At 39.2% G+C, this 17,004-nt stretch overlaps 1 protein-coding gene across 3 annotated transcripts in view; it reads left to right on the top strand.

Moving 5' to 3' along the window:
• The window catches only part of GLRA2 (glycine receptor alpha 2), a 188,579-nt gene that overhangs the window by 48,215 nt on the left and 123,360 nt on the right, over window positions 1–17,004 (top strand). For all 3 annotated transcript variants that reach the window (XM_007517486.3, XM_007517484.3, XM_060183025.1), the window contains one exon: window positions 5,359–5,582. In XM_007517486.3, coding sequence (XP_007517548.1) covers window positions 5,359–5,582 — 224 coding nt within the window. The remainder of the gene's footprint in view (window positions 1–5,358; window positions 5,583–17,004) is intronic.

The raw sequence follows: 17,004 nt of genomic DNA, 5'->3' as shown, positions 1-17,004 counted from the left end.
GGTCACTGCTGAAAATAATGAGTGGAAGAAATTTTTTGTGGCTCTACAAGACTTGGAAGACTATGATAAGATAGGTTATGTTTCGTTTTCAGAAAGTCAGTTTCCTTTCCTTCTTTTCCCCCCTTTAGCTGCTGATGGCAAGTGAATTTGTTGGATGGGGAGCATTATTTATAGCCCTCCTTCCTAATGTGTTTGGGAATATTAATGTCAGTGAGCCAAGAGTATTTGCTCTCCTCAGGGCTGGTCCATTGGAAAGTGGAAGAGCTAGTCTCCTCAAAGCTTCTAAAAGACTGCCTGGAAGTATGTGGGTAGACAGTGTATGATTTGGACATGTAGATGCTGGAATGCTACTCGTGCCATAGATCCTGACCTTCATTTAACAGACTGAGGAAGGGAGAGTGAGAACTGAAAGTGTACTAAACATGTCCACTCAGCATCTCCAGAATATAACTCTAGCTCCCCCAAACTCTACCTGAACTAATAAATTCTACATGTTCTGCTGATTTCTTGTTTCAAGGGGACTTTTTTTTTTTAATCTCTGGTCTGAAATCACATTCCTGAGGACCTTGCTAAGAGGCAGACAGCCCCTTATGCTGTGCATGCTGTGCTGTAACTGCTGAAAGGACACAAGGCACTCCTTTTCATACTAGGGCAGCATGAGAAACTCATAGGGAGAGGCTCATTTATCAGGGATGGCAGCTAGCTGCAGCTCTTATTTCTGACTTCTTAGGGAATCTACCTTAGGTCTGGCATTTTGATAAACTGAGATATAAGATGCTCTTGGTCTCTAAATTAATGATGTGATGTTAAAGTCTGAATTCATCATAAGCAATCACTCACCATGACTACAAAGTCAAGGCTATGCTTACATATCAAAGCTAAAACAGGCTTGAGATTGTGAAGACAATATAGAGTAGTCAAAGGTAAAACCCAAAGTGCCACTTGAGCACTGTAGGACTCAGCCATGTCCTTATATTTGATAGCATTATAGCATAATTCAACTGGAAGTGTACATATATAAAAATAAGAGGATATGGGTCTATAGCTCCCTGATACTGTATATATTGTCCCTTGTAAAGGGACCTGGGTTACACCCTGGCACCAAAATAATAATCATAAAAGTAATAGTGTAAGGCTTAATATGAGTATTATGAGACTAGCAATATTGATGTACAAATGCTAGACTAAATTGAACAGTGCCAAATAATTCAATTAAAGGAAATAATCTTTGTGGCATGAGCATACCAGATGGGACCAAAAAGGCTAAAAATTCTGGAAATTCTAAATTTGACATCAAATAATAGTATGGAACATAGGAACTATATTAACTTGTGTTGAAAATATAATAAAGATTACATGGCTCACACATAGTTTTCTTTTTTTTTAAGAAACTTAAAGATAGAGGCCAGGCACCTGGCACACCTAGTTAAGAGCATGCATTACACCGTGCAAGAACCCAGGTGTAAACCCCTGACCCCCCCACCTGCAGAGGGAAAGCTTCACAAATGGTGAAGCAAGGCTGCGAGGATTTCTCTGTCCTTACCTCCCCCGCCCCCTCAATTTCTCTCTGTCTCCATCCAATAATAAATATATATATAAGAAAACTTAAAGATATATGCACATGTATTTGTACACAATATATAGATATAAATATATGTAGTTTGAATGTTTTCAATACTTAATTCAATACCCAGGTAGTCAATTGTAGGGAAACAAATTTTAGTACAAGGAAATCTGTCATTTATTTGAGGTAGAATCTGTCTCCAGAGAGAGAAGGCAGTGTATAAGAAAATTCAGTTTGCATTTAAGTGTGTCTCTCAATATTTACTTTCCATTTAATATTTTATTAAACCTAGAAGCAAAAATATAAAAGGAAGACTTCCTGTGGTTTGAACCATCATGAAAGAATAAGCCTATGTGTAAATAAACAGATATAATGCATTAATAAATCACATGTCAAATGTTTACCATACATTGACAAAATTACAGAGGCACAGCATCAGAAAACATTTTATTTGGCTATCCACTCCTCTATATCACTGGATGGTGTCTTTTTTGTTCTATTCTGTTATTTTTTTTCTTTTCTTTACTATGACTGGGGCTCGGTGCCTGCAAGATGAATCCACTACTCTTGGTGACCATTTAAAAAGATTTTTATTTATATATTTTAATGAGAGAGATGCAGAGAGAAAGACAGAGAGAAAGCAGAGACGTAGACACCCTGTCACTGCTCAGCTCCATCTTATGGTGGTCCTGGGGGTTGAGCCTGCAACCACTGGTGCATCAGGCATGAAACTATCGAAATAATTATAATGCTATCTTCCCCAGGCCCTCTTTTCTATACTTAAAATTTTGCAGTATGTATTTATTTTGGAATAGGGTATATTATCATAATCAAAATAATGGACATTGCTAATTCCTACACATTATGACAGACAAATACTTCCAAAAGACCCAATAAAACTGTTATCTCCTGTAATTTGCCATTGTGACAGAAAGTATATTTTATTTCTTCTCTAAATTTTCCACCTGTCCTTACTTACCACTAGAATTCATTTATTTGAAATGTTAGACATTTGATAGTTCTATTGTGATATAACACATTTAGTGCTTTAAAGAAAAGCTTAAATTTCTATTATCAGGAGTTATAACTATAATTCAAAATAGAAAGCAAGAAACACTTGAAAAGAATGCTCACAGGAAAGGCTTTTAGAGAAATGGACATTAGCTGTAAATTTTATATTGAACAATTTTAAAGGTCAGTGTTTTCAGACTGCATGTCACTAATGTAATATTCTCTAGAGTCTCTCAATATGCATCTTGAAATTACTTGTGTTCTCCTGATGATCTGGCTGCCTGTTATTCTCTAACTGGCTACTAGTAGACTCTCCCATCCTACGACTACTTCCAGGGCTCCAATTGACTTGAGTGTTTTGATTCATTCCCAGCTGACATTCCCAGCTATCATTACTTGCAATACTTTAGAGTTTGTATACCTCCAGATTTGGCTAAGAGATAGGGTTTTCCTCTCTTCAACTTTCCACTGAAGCCCCCCCCCCCCCCGCAAAACTTTTTTTGCTAAGGGTGGTTGAATCTCACTCTAAGAAAAAAATAATAAAAAGGGTGAATGAAAAACACTAGAGAATTCCCCCTCCCTCAGGGAACCTGGAAAAAAAAAAAACCTCATAGTTGATGTTAGTGTATACTTTCATGCAAAATTGACTCTATTTTCATAATTCCTTTTTTAAATTACCTACAGGTCACACGTATCCACTCTTTACTCAAACTAAACTCAAAAGCTCCCCATAATTCCCGTTGCCAAGAAAATATTAAACTGGTCATCTCTTTCCAGTTAAAACTCTCTGGTCCCTTTAGAAGATTTCAAAAATTCATGATGAGGAAACTTTGAGGCTCTGCCACCCTGCCAATTGGCTCACTAGGGGAGCCAGAGAGCAAACATAATATAAAGGAAGCCTGGCTGGGTCCTAACCAGCACTTTCTTAAGTCTGTGAATTTGCTGTGCAGACCTGGTAGAATGTCAAACAAAAGTCATCTGACAGCAATTCCCAAATAGGAATGCTCCTATAGTGTAAAATGAGAAAGTCAAGGTTTCTTCTATTAACATTTCAACTTTTCCAAATTTGGTAGGTTTGGATGGCTAATTCCTATTTATTAACCTTCTTTAGGCCTACAATGGATACTCTCCAAAAGAAATGACATCTCCCACCCCCTTCCCTCTCAATTTCTGGCTGTCTCTGTCCAATAAATAAATTAAAAAATTTTTAAAAAGTGACATCTCTGGAATACTGTTAGCCTGATCATCAGGATGGCAATATTTGAAATAAATAGCCGTGAGAATGTGGGTAGTTTAGTTTAGTAAATAGATTGAAGGAGCTTCTTTCCTTTTCCTTCGCCTTCTTCCTAATCTTTATTTATTTACTGGATAGAGACAGCCAGAAATCGAGAGGGAAGGGGTTGATAGGAAGGGAGGAAGAGAGACAGAGAGATACCTGCAGCACTGCTTCACCGCTCGCAAAGCTTTCCGCCTGCAGATGTGGATCGGGAGCTTGAACCCGGGTCCTTGTGCACTGTAACACGTATACTCAACCAGGTGCACCAGCTGACCCCAGGAACTCTTTTCCATACAGCCTGATCTTTACAACCTTTTTTTTTTTTTTGACTTGACGGAATCAACCAAACTGACCATTCTGAGTTGGTCTTCATCACGTGTTGTGAAACCACCCCAGTTTTTTCTGAGAGCTAGTTGGTTCCCTGGATGTGGACCTCTCAGGGTTAAAATTGGTAAGTTCTCAGGCAAATGAAGTCGTCACCACTAGAGTAAAGTGAACAAGGGCCACAACTCCAGGTGCCAGAGACGTAGAGATAGCACAAATGGGCGTGGAAAGAGAAAAAGGAGAATAAGAAGGAATGAGTATATATTACACTAAATAACCAAGAGTGGCAGGAATAGACAACTATTAAGCCTGCCACAGCCCTGCTGTTTGATCAGGGAAGAAATACTGCTGAAGACTCTATCAGGGTGCAGATTATTAAGTGAAGCAAAAGTTTCTACGAACTTTTAAGTAGAAATCTTCAGGTGGGCAGACATTTCCCCACACTTATCAGCACAGAAGGAAATTCCCAGGTCAAGTGGAAATGTGAAGGGTGTACCTTAGCAACTCCCACAGGGTTAGAAGGTGCTCAAATTAGGAAAACACGAAGAGCTCTGGTTTAATAGGGCATCAAACTGACTACTGTATGTACGTTCTGCTCAGATAGAATATTCAAGAATTTCAAAAGTAAGTAGCTGTGAGATAATTATATCAACTTGAGGCATCTTAATATTTATGTTGATGAGTTTTAAAACATCAACATCTTATAATAAGATTTCCACTACCAGAATTACAGAGTAAGTTCCCTTCTTCCCAGAGCATCTGAGCAAAATAACAATAGAGATCATGTCATTTCTAATTTGGAAAATAAATCAGTTTTATTTGACAATCTGCTGTCCCAGACTGACTTATGTACTCCTAACACAGAAGTTTTCTTTTCTTTTCTTTTCTTTTCTTTTCCTTTCCTTTTTCTACAGCAAAATCAGCTTGAGTTAGTTTTATTTCCTCAGGGAATGGATAATGTAAACATAGAAAATTCAGCCAAGTCAACCTGTTCTGTTATTGTTTTGGCTTGGTTCACTCATCTTTATCTCCCCTCGGTTTCCACTCTCAACACAACCAAGTGGTTTGTTTTACTCAGTCACTAATATTGTACCAAATAAGGGAGAAGCATGAGATGGAAAAGTGCATGACTTCTTAAGTCAGAGTGAGCAATAAGTAACTCTTACGCATGGCATTTCTATAGGACTACCGTGTGAACATTTTTCTGAGACAACAGTGGAACGATTCACGACTGGCATATAGTGAGTACCCTGATGATTCCCTGGACTTGGACCCATCGATGTTGGACTCTATTTGGAAACCAGATTTGTTCTTTGCTAATGAAAAGGGTGCCAACTTCCATGATGTCACCACCGACAACAAATTACTTCGTATTTCAAAGAATGGCAAAGTGCTATACAGTATCAGGTAAGCCTCCTTTGACTATGGGACTTCACTTTTCCATTTATCTCCTGATTCTTCAGGGCAGGATCTAAATGAATATCTAACTGTTGTCATCTCTTGTTTTCATTTGAATCTTAAAGCTGGTGAAAGTGCCAGAGGTTCCAATGGTCTCAGAAGTGTGTTTCTCCACCGGAAAATTTTTATTTGGTAAAATGGTGGGTGGGTGATGGTAAATACCTGCACAAATGTAGTTTTGATTAGAAGTACAAAGTCCTTTAGTCCAAACACCATTGGGCATGTTGTACAAGTTCCCATTTCAAACAATTCTGTCATTCCACAACATTAGCAACACATGAAAAATCCAATAGCTCGGCATAGTAATTGACAACACACTTAGGACTAAGTGAGTGGAAACCTGATTCTAATCCCAGCTTTGTTTTACATGCGTTGAACATGTGAACTTGATTTTTTGAAAACAGACAATTCCTGACACCCATTTTTTGTGTCTGTATTCAAAAATGGTCTTATTCAAGAATCTTACCACTCCAAGTTCAAAATGATCTCTCTTTTCTGAATTTTAATACAGTTCATTGTGAAACTGTAATGTTCTCATTTCTTTCTTTCTCATATTTTGACCATTTCAGTACATGAATGTATTATAACAACATAAATTTTTGGAGTCAGGCAAAATAGGAATATAAAACTCATGTTTTTCCTCCAAGCTAAATATTCTATATCCCTTGATTATTTTAACTGTAAAATTAAAAATGCCATATTTATCTTTAAGTATTCTTTTTATGTATTTTTTCTGAGTATTTTTTGTTTAAATTAATTATATAGAACAGAGGTTGGAAAATCTTTCCAGTAAAGGAAAGTAAAATCTTTCCAGTTACTATTTTAGCCCAGCAGGTCAGACTGCCTCATTTTTTTAATTTTTTTTTTTTGCTCCAGGTTTATTGCTGGGGCTCCGTGCCTGCACTACTGGAGGCTATTTTTTTTCCTTTTCTTGCCCCTGCTGTTTATCGTTGTTGTTGTTATTGCTGTCATTGTTGTTGATAGGACAGAGAGAAATTGAGAGAGAGGACAGGAAGATGGGGGGGGTGAGAAAGCTAGATACCTGCAGACCTGCTTTACTGCCTGTGGCCTGTAAAGCAACCCTCCTGCAGGTGGGGAGCCGGGGGCTCGAACCGGGATCCTTACGTTTGTCCTTGCACTGGTCCTTACACTTCACGTCATGTGTGCTTAACATACTGCACTACCACTCAGCCCCCTAGGCTGCCTCATTTTTATCACCTACTCAAGTCCGCCACTGTAATGCAAAATCAGTCATAGACAGTATACAGTTGGGCATGGGTGTGTTCCAATGAGACTTTCCAAAGACGGGTGGTGGAATATATTTTAGTCAGCAGTTTGTATATAATGCATATAATACTTAACATATTACCTGGCACAGAATATATACTCAAAAATGAAATGGTGGGGCTAGGGAGACAGCATAATGGTTATGCAAAAAGACTTTCATGCATAAGGCTTAGGTTCAGTCCCCAGCCCCACCATAAACCAGAGCTGAGCAGTGCTCTGGTAAAAGAATGAAAAATAAAAAAGAAAGGAAGGAAGGAAGGAAGGAAGGAAGGAGAAAAGAAAGAAAGAAAGAGAGAGAGAAAGAAAGAGAGAGAGAAAGAAATGAATAATCGCTACCTTATTTTAAAGTCAATATTCTTTCTGAACAGTAAATTCTATGAAGTCAAGATAGTTGGAGTTTTCATCTTTTGTGACCCTTACCAGTAGGCCAGAACAGCATACTTAATATGAGAGCCATCTAGTACACTGAGTAAAAATTGCTATCTTAACAATAGAATCCCACCTTTCTCTTCAGTCTTTAAAACAACAAAAAAAGATAGCTAGTGCTTTTCCTTGCAAAGCATTTTTCACAAGTTTGCAGACTCACCATCCAAACCTCATTTCACAAGTCTCTATACAATTTAGATCTGTAGTATGTATTCTATTCTTGCACCTAGCAATTTCACAGCTTGCTGATGGCCGTCTACCCCAATATCTTGTGGAATGAAAGAGACAACTCATTTGTCAAGAGTGACAAAGCCACTGCTTGCACAAAGCACCCGGAAACTTCTCTCTCACTTTCTTTCTAAGGGTTTATTTTTATGATTACAAAAGTTTCTAAGTAATCACAGAATATTCTGCCCAGTGATGCAGTGGGTGTGGGAGGCAGTACTGGGCACAACTTCAGTTGACGTGACCTGATGAAATGGGACATATGTAGAGCATGATGTCGAGAAAAGAGTTATAAAAAGCAGCACAGGGTATCAGCTGCTCCAACTAACCCTCGGGCCTCGGGTGGCATTTGCTTTAGTAAATACCTGGCGCTGTGCACTGCTGAAATAAAAGCAGACCTTGTTCTCCTGTTGTATGAAGATCTTCCCATTCTAGGACCATGAATGCTCCGAAATCTAGATACACAGACAATCCTGCTATCACCACTTGCTGAGTGTAGCACATTAAAGGTTCTGAAATGGCCTAAATGTTGTTTTGGCTTGGGTAGGTTGATGAGACATTTCCTTCATTGTAGGTATTCCAGAAACCAAAGGGAAAAGATCCTTGATGCAGGAGAACTGAGTGAATGGTTTCGTACCATTCTGGGCAGATTTGAACTGTAGGGATCAAATGATTTCCCTGGCTCATTTTCAGTGAGCCAGAGGCTGTGCTGAGTAAGATGTGGTCCTTGTGCTGGCATGGCTGTAGTCCAACATGGCAGGCAGACATAAGACAAATGAAGTAAAGGGAATAAATTGGGAGCAAGGAAAAGTGGCTCTAACTTGGTAAATGAACTATGTGACTCAAATATTGTTAGGACTTCAGGAGTGGCACCCACACTCCTATTTATTTATTTATTTCAGTCAGGGCAAAGAGTAACTAATGCTAATGATATGCCTTGCTACAGGTCAGACTCAAGTCTGAGGTCAAACAGGTTCAAGTTGCTGGGGTCTTAAAATGCTAAAAAGTCCTTGCAGAAGTTCCTTTAGGAAGAAATTCTCCTCAGTTCTCAGGTTTACAGTGCAAATGCATGGGGGAGTAGGAGCCCCAAGACCTAAATTCATATTGAGTTGTACAGAGTTGGTGGGAAATTTTCTTCCTGGTAGAAGATCTGATGTCTGTGAATAATCGTGAATTACAAACATATTACGTGCTTATAAGGAGAAATCAGACAGAAGGAAGAGAAGCTTATGAAAGATTCTGGAAGGACTACACTGGAAGCACCAAAGGTTAATTCATAAACTGCCTCTACCCTTTACCTTTAAACACTCAAATACCGAAGTCACAATAGAAAATTAGGTTCTATGGTGATTTTTATCTGAATTTTCCTGAAATCTAAGGCAAATGTTGTAGCATTTCACTGAGGAAGAATTCTCTGTTTTCTTAGTTTGTAAGACCAGTGGCAGAATTAGCTGCACACAAACTAAACTCCAAGACCAGACAAATGCAAAGTGAACTACACAATCCATTGCTTTCATAACAGGCAGTATCACACTCGTCAAAATTTCATATATGTTCAAGCCCCTGATCCCCACCTGCAAGGGGAAATCTTTGCGAGTAGTAAAGAAGTATTGCAGGTGTCTCTGTCTCTCTCCATCTCTATCACCCTTTTTTCTCTTGATTTCTGGTTGTCTCTATGCAAGAATATATACTTAAAAAATTAAGACTTATTTTTTAAAAATTAAAGGGCACACAACAGAGAAGCATACAGGCCATTTTGGCAAAGATGGCTGACCCCGTGTGGAAGCTGATGGCCATTTTTATTCACTTCTAAGGCCCTGCCTTCGCTTCCTTTCTAAGCCACACCTACACCTATTACAACTGTTCTCATGGGTCCTATTATCAATGGAATACATACAATCAGCAGTTTAAAAGACTATAATATGTCCTTTGGGACAAAATGGAAGGGGCTGGTAGTGATTAAGATTAGTAAAGTAAGTAAGAAAGTGAAGGATGATTTCACTCATATGTGGAATATAGAATTGAAACATATGAACTTGAAAAAGGAATATATATATATTCAACCCATATCTATGACCTTGGGAGAACTAAGGCTGGAAAGATAGCTCGTTTGCACAGTGTGTCTGCTTTGTCATGTGCACAGCCCAGGTTCAAGCCTGGTCCCCACTATACTGAAGGAACATTTGGTATTGTGGCCTGTATCTCTGTCTTAAACTTGGCGTAGATTAGTGAATCCCTAGTGATCACTGGGGGTGGGGGGAGATAAGAACATAAAGTATCTTCAAATTTTGCTAATGTTCGAAAAGACTATTTAAATTAAAGGTGCAGCAGTTGACTTCAAAATAGGAAAATCTATTTTATAGTTTTACACAGCACATGTAACTTACATTATGAAAAGTTTTACTATCCCAAGGATCACAAGGCTGAAGAGAACCACTAGTCATTAAAACTGCTTCAGGCAACCTATTGAGAACTCATTCTATTTTTAAGTATCTACAGATACTTAAAAATATCCTGTCATTGGCTTATATAATAATATCACTCTAACACTGTTCCAGAACTTTCTCCCTTCCTTTCTTTCTTTTCCTTTCTTTCTTTCCTTATTATTGGATAGAGACAGAGAGAAATTGAGAGGGGAGGGAGAGATAAGAATGAGGGAAAGAGACAGAGAGACACCTGCAGCCCTGTTTCACCACTTGCGAACTTTTCCCCCAGCAGGTGAGGACCAGGGGCTTGAACCCAGGTCTTTGTGCACTGTAATGTGTACATTTAACCAGGTGCGCTACTGCCTGGTCCCTCAGGAATTCTTTATATAACTTAAATGATACTTGCTACAACTGAAATTGTTTTCCTACATTAGTTAATGTATCTAAACAAATGGCCACCATTTTGGAGGAATAGAGGAATTACCTCTGGTTTTGCTTCCATACACTTTTGTTCCACTAGTTTTAGTGGACATATGCTGTTGATATAATTTTACAATGAGTTCCACTTTAACACCAAGAAATTCTTCATCTCAAAGACTAGTTTGCCGTCCAGTTTAAAGTCCCTACCCTGAACGTATGATGTTGAATACTATCCTGGTTACTTCTGACACTACATTAAGACAGGGATTTAGAGTCAACTACCTTTGGGCTTAAAGCTCTGTCCTCATATTTTTTACTAATATTATTATTTTATTTTTTGCCTCCAGGGTTATTTCTGAGGCTCAGTGCCGGCACTACAAATCCACTGCCCTGGCGGCTATTTTTTTTTTCCATTTTATTGGATAGAACAGAGGGAAATTGAGAGGGAAGAGGGAGAGAAAGGGAGAGAAAGACAGACACCTGCAGACCTGCTTCACCACTTGTGAAGCGACCCCCCTGTGGGTGGGGAGCGAGGGGCTCGAACCAGGATCCTTGCACAGGTCCTTGTGTTTTGTACTATGTGTGCTTAATGCAGTGCACCACTGCCCAACCCCCTGTCCTCAGATTTTGCCACGTCATCCAGAGAAATGTATTATTTCTCTGAACCTCAATTTCTTCAGCATTGAAAAAAACCTAAAATTCAGTTTAAAGCATTAGCAGAATATGTCACATGGAGACAATCAAAAGTGGAATTGCCATATACTCTAGGAGAATACCAAAGTATTTTCTTGTAATTTAGTAAATACAATTCCTGTTCAGTCTCTAGGATAAATAATAAACAGATCAAACAGAGACCTACAAACTGCAGAGGTTGAGGACAGGACTGACTCACTCCTTGAATGTGACCATAAAGATCTTAACTAGGTGAAAACTACAAAGGGTACATGAATTTCCCAAGAAGTTTATGCATAATTTCTGTTATCGGGTCCTTAATGACTTTTTTTGTTTAGAGAGAAGGCTCTTGACCTTTCTTGAGACAACTAGGACCCTTTCCAACTATTAGCAATTTTGCTTCTTAGTTTGTTGAGTCCTTCAAAATGGGTAAGCATGCCCGAGGCAACACTAAGGAAATACTGTTTGCCTTCATACCAATTGTTCCTCTATAAAAGCATCTTGTAATACCAAGGCATTTGCTGCCCCATCATCAACCCTTATCTGACCTGCCTTATTAATCCCTTTTAATTTCATTCACAATTCCAAGTGTTGAGGATTCACTGTTCTGCCTTCCCAGCAGTACTTGAGCTGCAATAGAGAAATCTCAGGGATTGACATGCTTTTCTCTTCTGATGATACCTTGCAGGCACCACTGAGAGTAAGCACAGTGTAGATTTCTAGACAGACAACCAGTAGTGTGTCCCAAACAGTCTCGTCTAATGGCCAGCTCTATCCACATACATAAAAAAGCCTATTTTTTTCTCATATAGCCTCCTATCCTTGACTCATCCTATCCCATGGCCTGATTCAAGGACTTCAAAAAATTCTAACTTTAGTTATTGAATGTTTTCTATGGCATGGGTGAAGAAAGAACACTCTCTATTTAGATGTCAGAACCAAAAATAAAATGCCCAGTGAACTAAGACCTGGATAAATGTTCCCAGTGGTGGTATTGGAGCTTACTCTCAATCTTGATGACACATGTAAGCCAAACTTTCTGTTAGAAAGCCTCTGTGATTTCTTGTCTTTGTGCATATTTGGACCACATTTATCTTTATATCCTATAATGCAGGCAAAATTACATTCTCATTTTTCAACTCTGTATCCAAATCCTCATTAGTTTTGTGACTTGCCTTAATGCAGTAATTAATGACTGCAACATAAGCGCCTACATCAGAATTAAGCAGCAATGCTCCAGAGAAGTGCTGGAAAATGCCATGGAAACCACAGTGATTCCATTCTTCCTAGATCCAAACAAGGTTGGGAGGGTGGGAGGTGCTGGCATGCAAATACACTGGTGATTTCAGAAGGAACTAAGTTAAGTGGTGTTGAGGGGGTATTTTGGGGGAGGGGTCCTCAAAAAAGGCATGGCTGGGGACAGTAGTACTGAAGTCTAGAAAGTGGGATCTGTACATAACAGACTCTGAAAGTGTTGAAAAGTTCTGTTGAGCTCTGACTGGACTCATAAGCACACATATACTCAAATATAATACTGCTTCAGTTACAACAGGATACAGATCTTACTCTTGTGTGAAGGAAAAGAGGGAATTGTGCAATGAAATACATGACAGCTGCCTTGACCACTTGTCCTTGACTTTTTACCTGATTGTACTAGCAATAACAGCCCACTGGTTTTCCTCCTTTTGGACGTAACTTTCCACTGCATTAACATTCACCAGAGTTGGCTCTAAAGGCGATGGTGAAAAGACCAGAATACTGAGAAGGTAGCTCAGAGCAACAGGAGCTGACGCTTTCTTCAATTATCTATTTCCATTATATGCCAGGATCATAGGACAGCTCCTCCAATTCCATCAGTTCACCATAGTCTCAATATCCTTATCTATAAAATGAAATTGAACTAGACTGCATGGAGTTTGGACTTTGTTGTTTTTTTTTTAATCTCCATCATATTAAAGTCTATTACTCAACATGATCTTCTTCCCAAACCGCAAAACCCCTTTTAGATGATAAAGGAGAATGAATCCTTCTTGCCTTTTAAGGTGTGGAAGTCTATAATAGGAGATTCTGAATTTCAAAGTACTCATCTCCAGCTAATGCTGAATCTATGAACACCTCTATTTCCAAAGTCCAACTTTGGAATGCCTAACACAAGAAGAGGAACCTAATTTTGAAGTAGGGTAATATTTGGCATTAATCCCAAAACAAATAGGCAATACTAAAATATGTAACATATAGGTTACACTGTGACAAAGATACTGAATTTCTTCTTGAGAGATGTTCTGATTGCAGATTAGAAGATGAGTACCCAGTAATTCCAATCAACAAAAGTATCCATGAGATATGTTCAAATATATTCATGAACTTATAGTGCATATGTTTTTAGAAAATTATATAGAAATGTTTGGGACAAAAATTAACTGGACATGTAGGCTACCAGGAATGACAGTTATACCAACAGAGTTGAAGCACTAATCTGCTATTGGGCATTACTTGAATTTTCCTGTGGCAGGAAGCCAAAGGACGTTCAGAGACCCTGGTGAGGATGCTCAACTTATGTTGACGTGGCCTTCTGCTTGGTCCACAATGCTGCTTTTGCAAGGTTCCCTGGATGGCATTAATCCCAAAACAAATACACATAATATTACTGTGGTTTTTATGAGGTACATTAATTATTTTAGTGTGTTCTCATAGCACACAATTCAAAGAAAAGGTGCTCCATTTTAAAATATGAATGAATCGCCCATCTGCAAAGCTCATCAGTCTCCTCAACAAGTCTCTCCTGGCTTGTGGCATTTAAAATCACTAACTCACATACAGAGTATCTATCAAGGGACTGACTATTGGAAAGACAGTTGAAGATATAAATAACCAGGGGCCGGCTGGTAGCACACTGGGTTAAGCACACATATTACGAAGCTCAAGGACTGGCACAAGGATCCAGGTTCAAGTCCCTGGCTCCTCACCTGCAAGGGGTCACTTCACAAATGGTGAAGCAGGTCTGAAGGTGTCTCTCTCTCTCCTCTTTTCTATCTTCTCCTCCTCTCTCAATTTCTTTCTGTCCTACCCAACAACAGCAACAACTAAAACAAGAACAATGGGAGGGAAAAAAAGATGGCCACCAGGAGCAGTGAATTCATAGTGCAGGTAACGAGCCCAAACAATAACTCTAGAGGCAAAAAAAAAAAAAAGACAAAAGTAACTAGGCCAAGCTCCTCGTGTGGCACACTCAGAGCAAGGCCAGTCCTTACCTGTTTGACTATAGCTTTCAAAGGGCAACAAAGAAGCATTTTAGTTGCTGCTTCATTTGACTGGGTAGTTAGAAGAAAGATGAAAGGCAATAAATGAGCTGGCAGGCTATGGATAAGGGAGTATCGGCTCAAGATGGTGACATGGGAATCCTGACTTTCCTGGGTGTACACACACACACACACACACACACACACACACACACACACACACACACACACACATCCATGGTAGGAAACATCCCCCAAAGCTCTCTGACCTAGCTGCCATAGACCAGGGAATAAGCCTGCAAGGGCAGACAGGAGCAGAGAAGGCAATCCTGCCACAACCCCAGCTGCCAGCCACGGGGAGATACTAGAAACCAGAGCTACTGAGACATGAAGGGCTTGCCCCCCCCACCTCACCCCCAAAGGCATAAGACCTACACATGAGACACGAGCTTTGAACACCAGCAGCCAGAGAGCTGCCATGCCGGGGCAGGTCTTGGACACATACATAAACACATAAGTAAATAATATAGAAAGAATTCATATAACTCAACAGCAAAAACCTGAAACAATCCAATTTGAAAATGATCAGGCAAGGAGCTTAACTTTTCTTTGATTTGTAGTTTTTATCTGTTCTAGATTTTTACTAAATATTCCTAATTTATGTTACTAAATTATTGAATGCTCATCACCCTAGGCTAAGGAGAAGGGAGGGGTGGAGATAGTTCTCCCTGTCCTTCCTAACCTTTGTACATGAACATTTCCTGACTCAGTTCCTGTTATAATCAGGCTTCATTCATCTTAGAAACTTAGTTCCAAGAAAATAGATAATATCCTTCTTGGGTTTCGGTGGTATGGAGCTTATAGCAGAAGTCATGGTTGCATCTTCTCTCAGAAAATAGCTTGGTTGATACTGAGTCTCCTCTTTAGCTTCTTGGTAAAAGTAAAGTAAGGAATTGAGCTTTGTTTCAGTGTGTTATTTAATCAAGGATTGGCCAAACTACCCTTTGGCCAGGACTCCTTATTCTCTCTGACTTTAATATCATTACTGAATGGCTGTGAATGTACACACATAGTGACTACCAGCAAGTCAGTCTCATTATTTTCATGAATGGGTTAATAATATTTCATCTTCATGGATGCTTGGGTGTATAAGTAATTACTGGATGTAAAAAGACATTGACATTTTAAATGTAACTAAAACAGGGGTAGTGTTGATTATTTGAACCTTTCCTAATTGAAGTTCTGCTTTCTCTTAGTGTTCAGTTTAGACCTCTTGTATCCCAACACCTTCAAAACATTTTCATTCAGAAAATATCAAAGCATTTGGAGAAGTTCTCACCGCAGATCTATCAGTTGCTCTCCAAGTTGAATCTAATCCATATTCGGACTTAATTAACATAGGCCAACCATATGTGTGCATATTTTCTAAAGGGACTAAACACAGATGGGAGCAGATATTATATTTTTGTCCTTCCCAGCTAGCGCTGCTCAATGCATATGGGTATTTTTCTATGATTCCTTTATGTTTGGTAAACATGGACCTTCTTAGTCACTAAAGCTTTAGTTGAAGGAGAGCAACTTAACAGTTGATGAACCAGTCCTGTCACCATTCGTATCATCCAAATTCCAAGAAAAGCAGGTCTTCGATGGAATTAAATAGGAGGAACAAGTCTAACCATAAGCAATACTCAAAAAGATTATTTCTCTCTGGTTTCCTGGCCACGCTGTTCGGAGCCCTGATTTCCACCCAGTTTCATACTTCCATCTGATACTTTCAGTATCAATGCCAGCGTTTGAAGGTGTCAGCAGGGAATTTGGGCATCTATCAATCATTTCCTATACATGATGGAAGAAATGACTAACAGAACTCAAGACACTATTCTTCCCTTAAATTTCCTTGTTTTTCTTTCTTCTTTTCCTACTTTCTCTTTCTTGTAACATGTATGTTCAACCAAGTGCGCCACCACCACCCCCTTTTCTTTCTTTTTCTTTTTTTCCCTTAGGGTTGTCGCAGGAAGTCAGTGCCTGCATGACAACTCCTCCATTCCCAGCAGTCTTTTTATATACTTATTTCCTTTTTCTTTCTTTTCTGACAGAGGAAGAGAGAACTAGGGAGGAAGATGGAAAGGAGGGAGAGAGGTACTTGCAACACTGCTCCACCAATCATGAAACATCTCTCTTGTAGGTGGGGACTGGGGAATTGAACTCAGGTCCTGTGTACATGGTAACATGTGCACTCTACTGGGTGCACCACTGTCCAGCCCCTAGATTTGCTTAATACTAGCAAATGATGGCTCATGGGAACCTTTAGTTAAATGTCTATTTGACTTTGTGTAGTAGAAAACATACACTGAGATCTCTCTGTAACTCTCTGTACACACCATAAAATTTTGGCCTTATGGTGAAAAGTCTCCCCAGGCATAGCTACATCTATGTCTGTCCTTGGACCAGGTGTCCTGAACTCAGGATAGAGTAAGCAGGGCCCTCTCTTTGCCTTTATCTCATAAGCTGAAAGAAGCCACTGAATTACAGAGCTTCCAGAAGAAGAGTTGAATGCGTTTTTCTTTCCTTGTCTGCCTAGCCAAACGGAAGCCAACTGTTTTTGTGGATCTCTGTGGATCTAGATCTTTGTGTTTTAGTTCAAGAACACTGATAACTCATGTAATTCACACTTCC

Source organism: Erinaceus europaeus, chromosome X (genome assembly GCF_950295315.1).
Source record: "Erinaceus europaeus chromosome X, mEriEur2.1, whole genome shotgun sequence".
NCBI lineage: Eukaryota > Metazoa > Chordata > Mammalia > Eulipotyphla > Erinaceidae > Erinaceus > Erinaceus europaeus.
The sequence above is the reverse complement of the archived record's forward strand: the minus strand, read 5'-3'. Positions and strand labels throughout refer to the sequence as shown.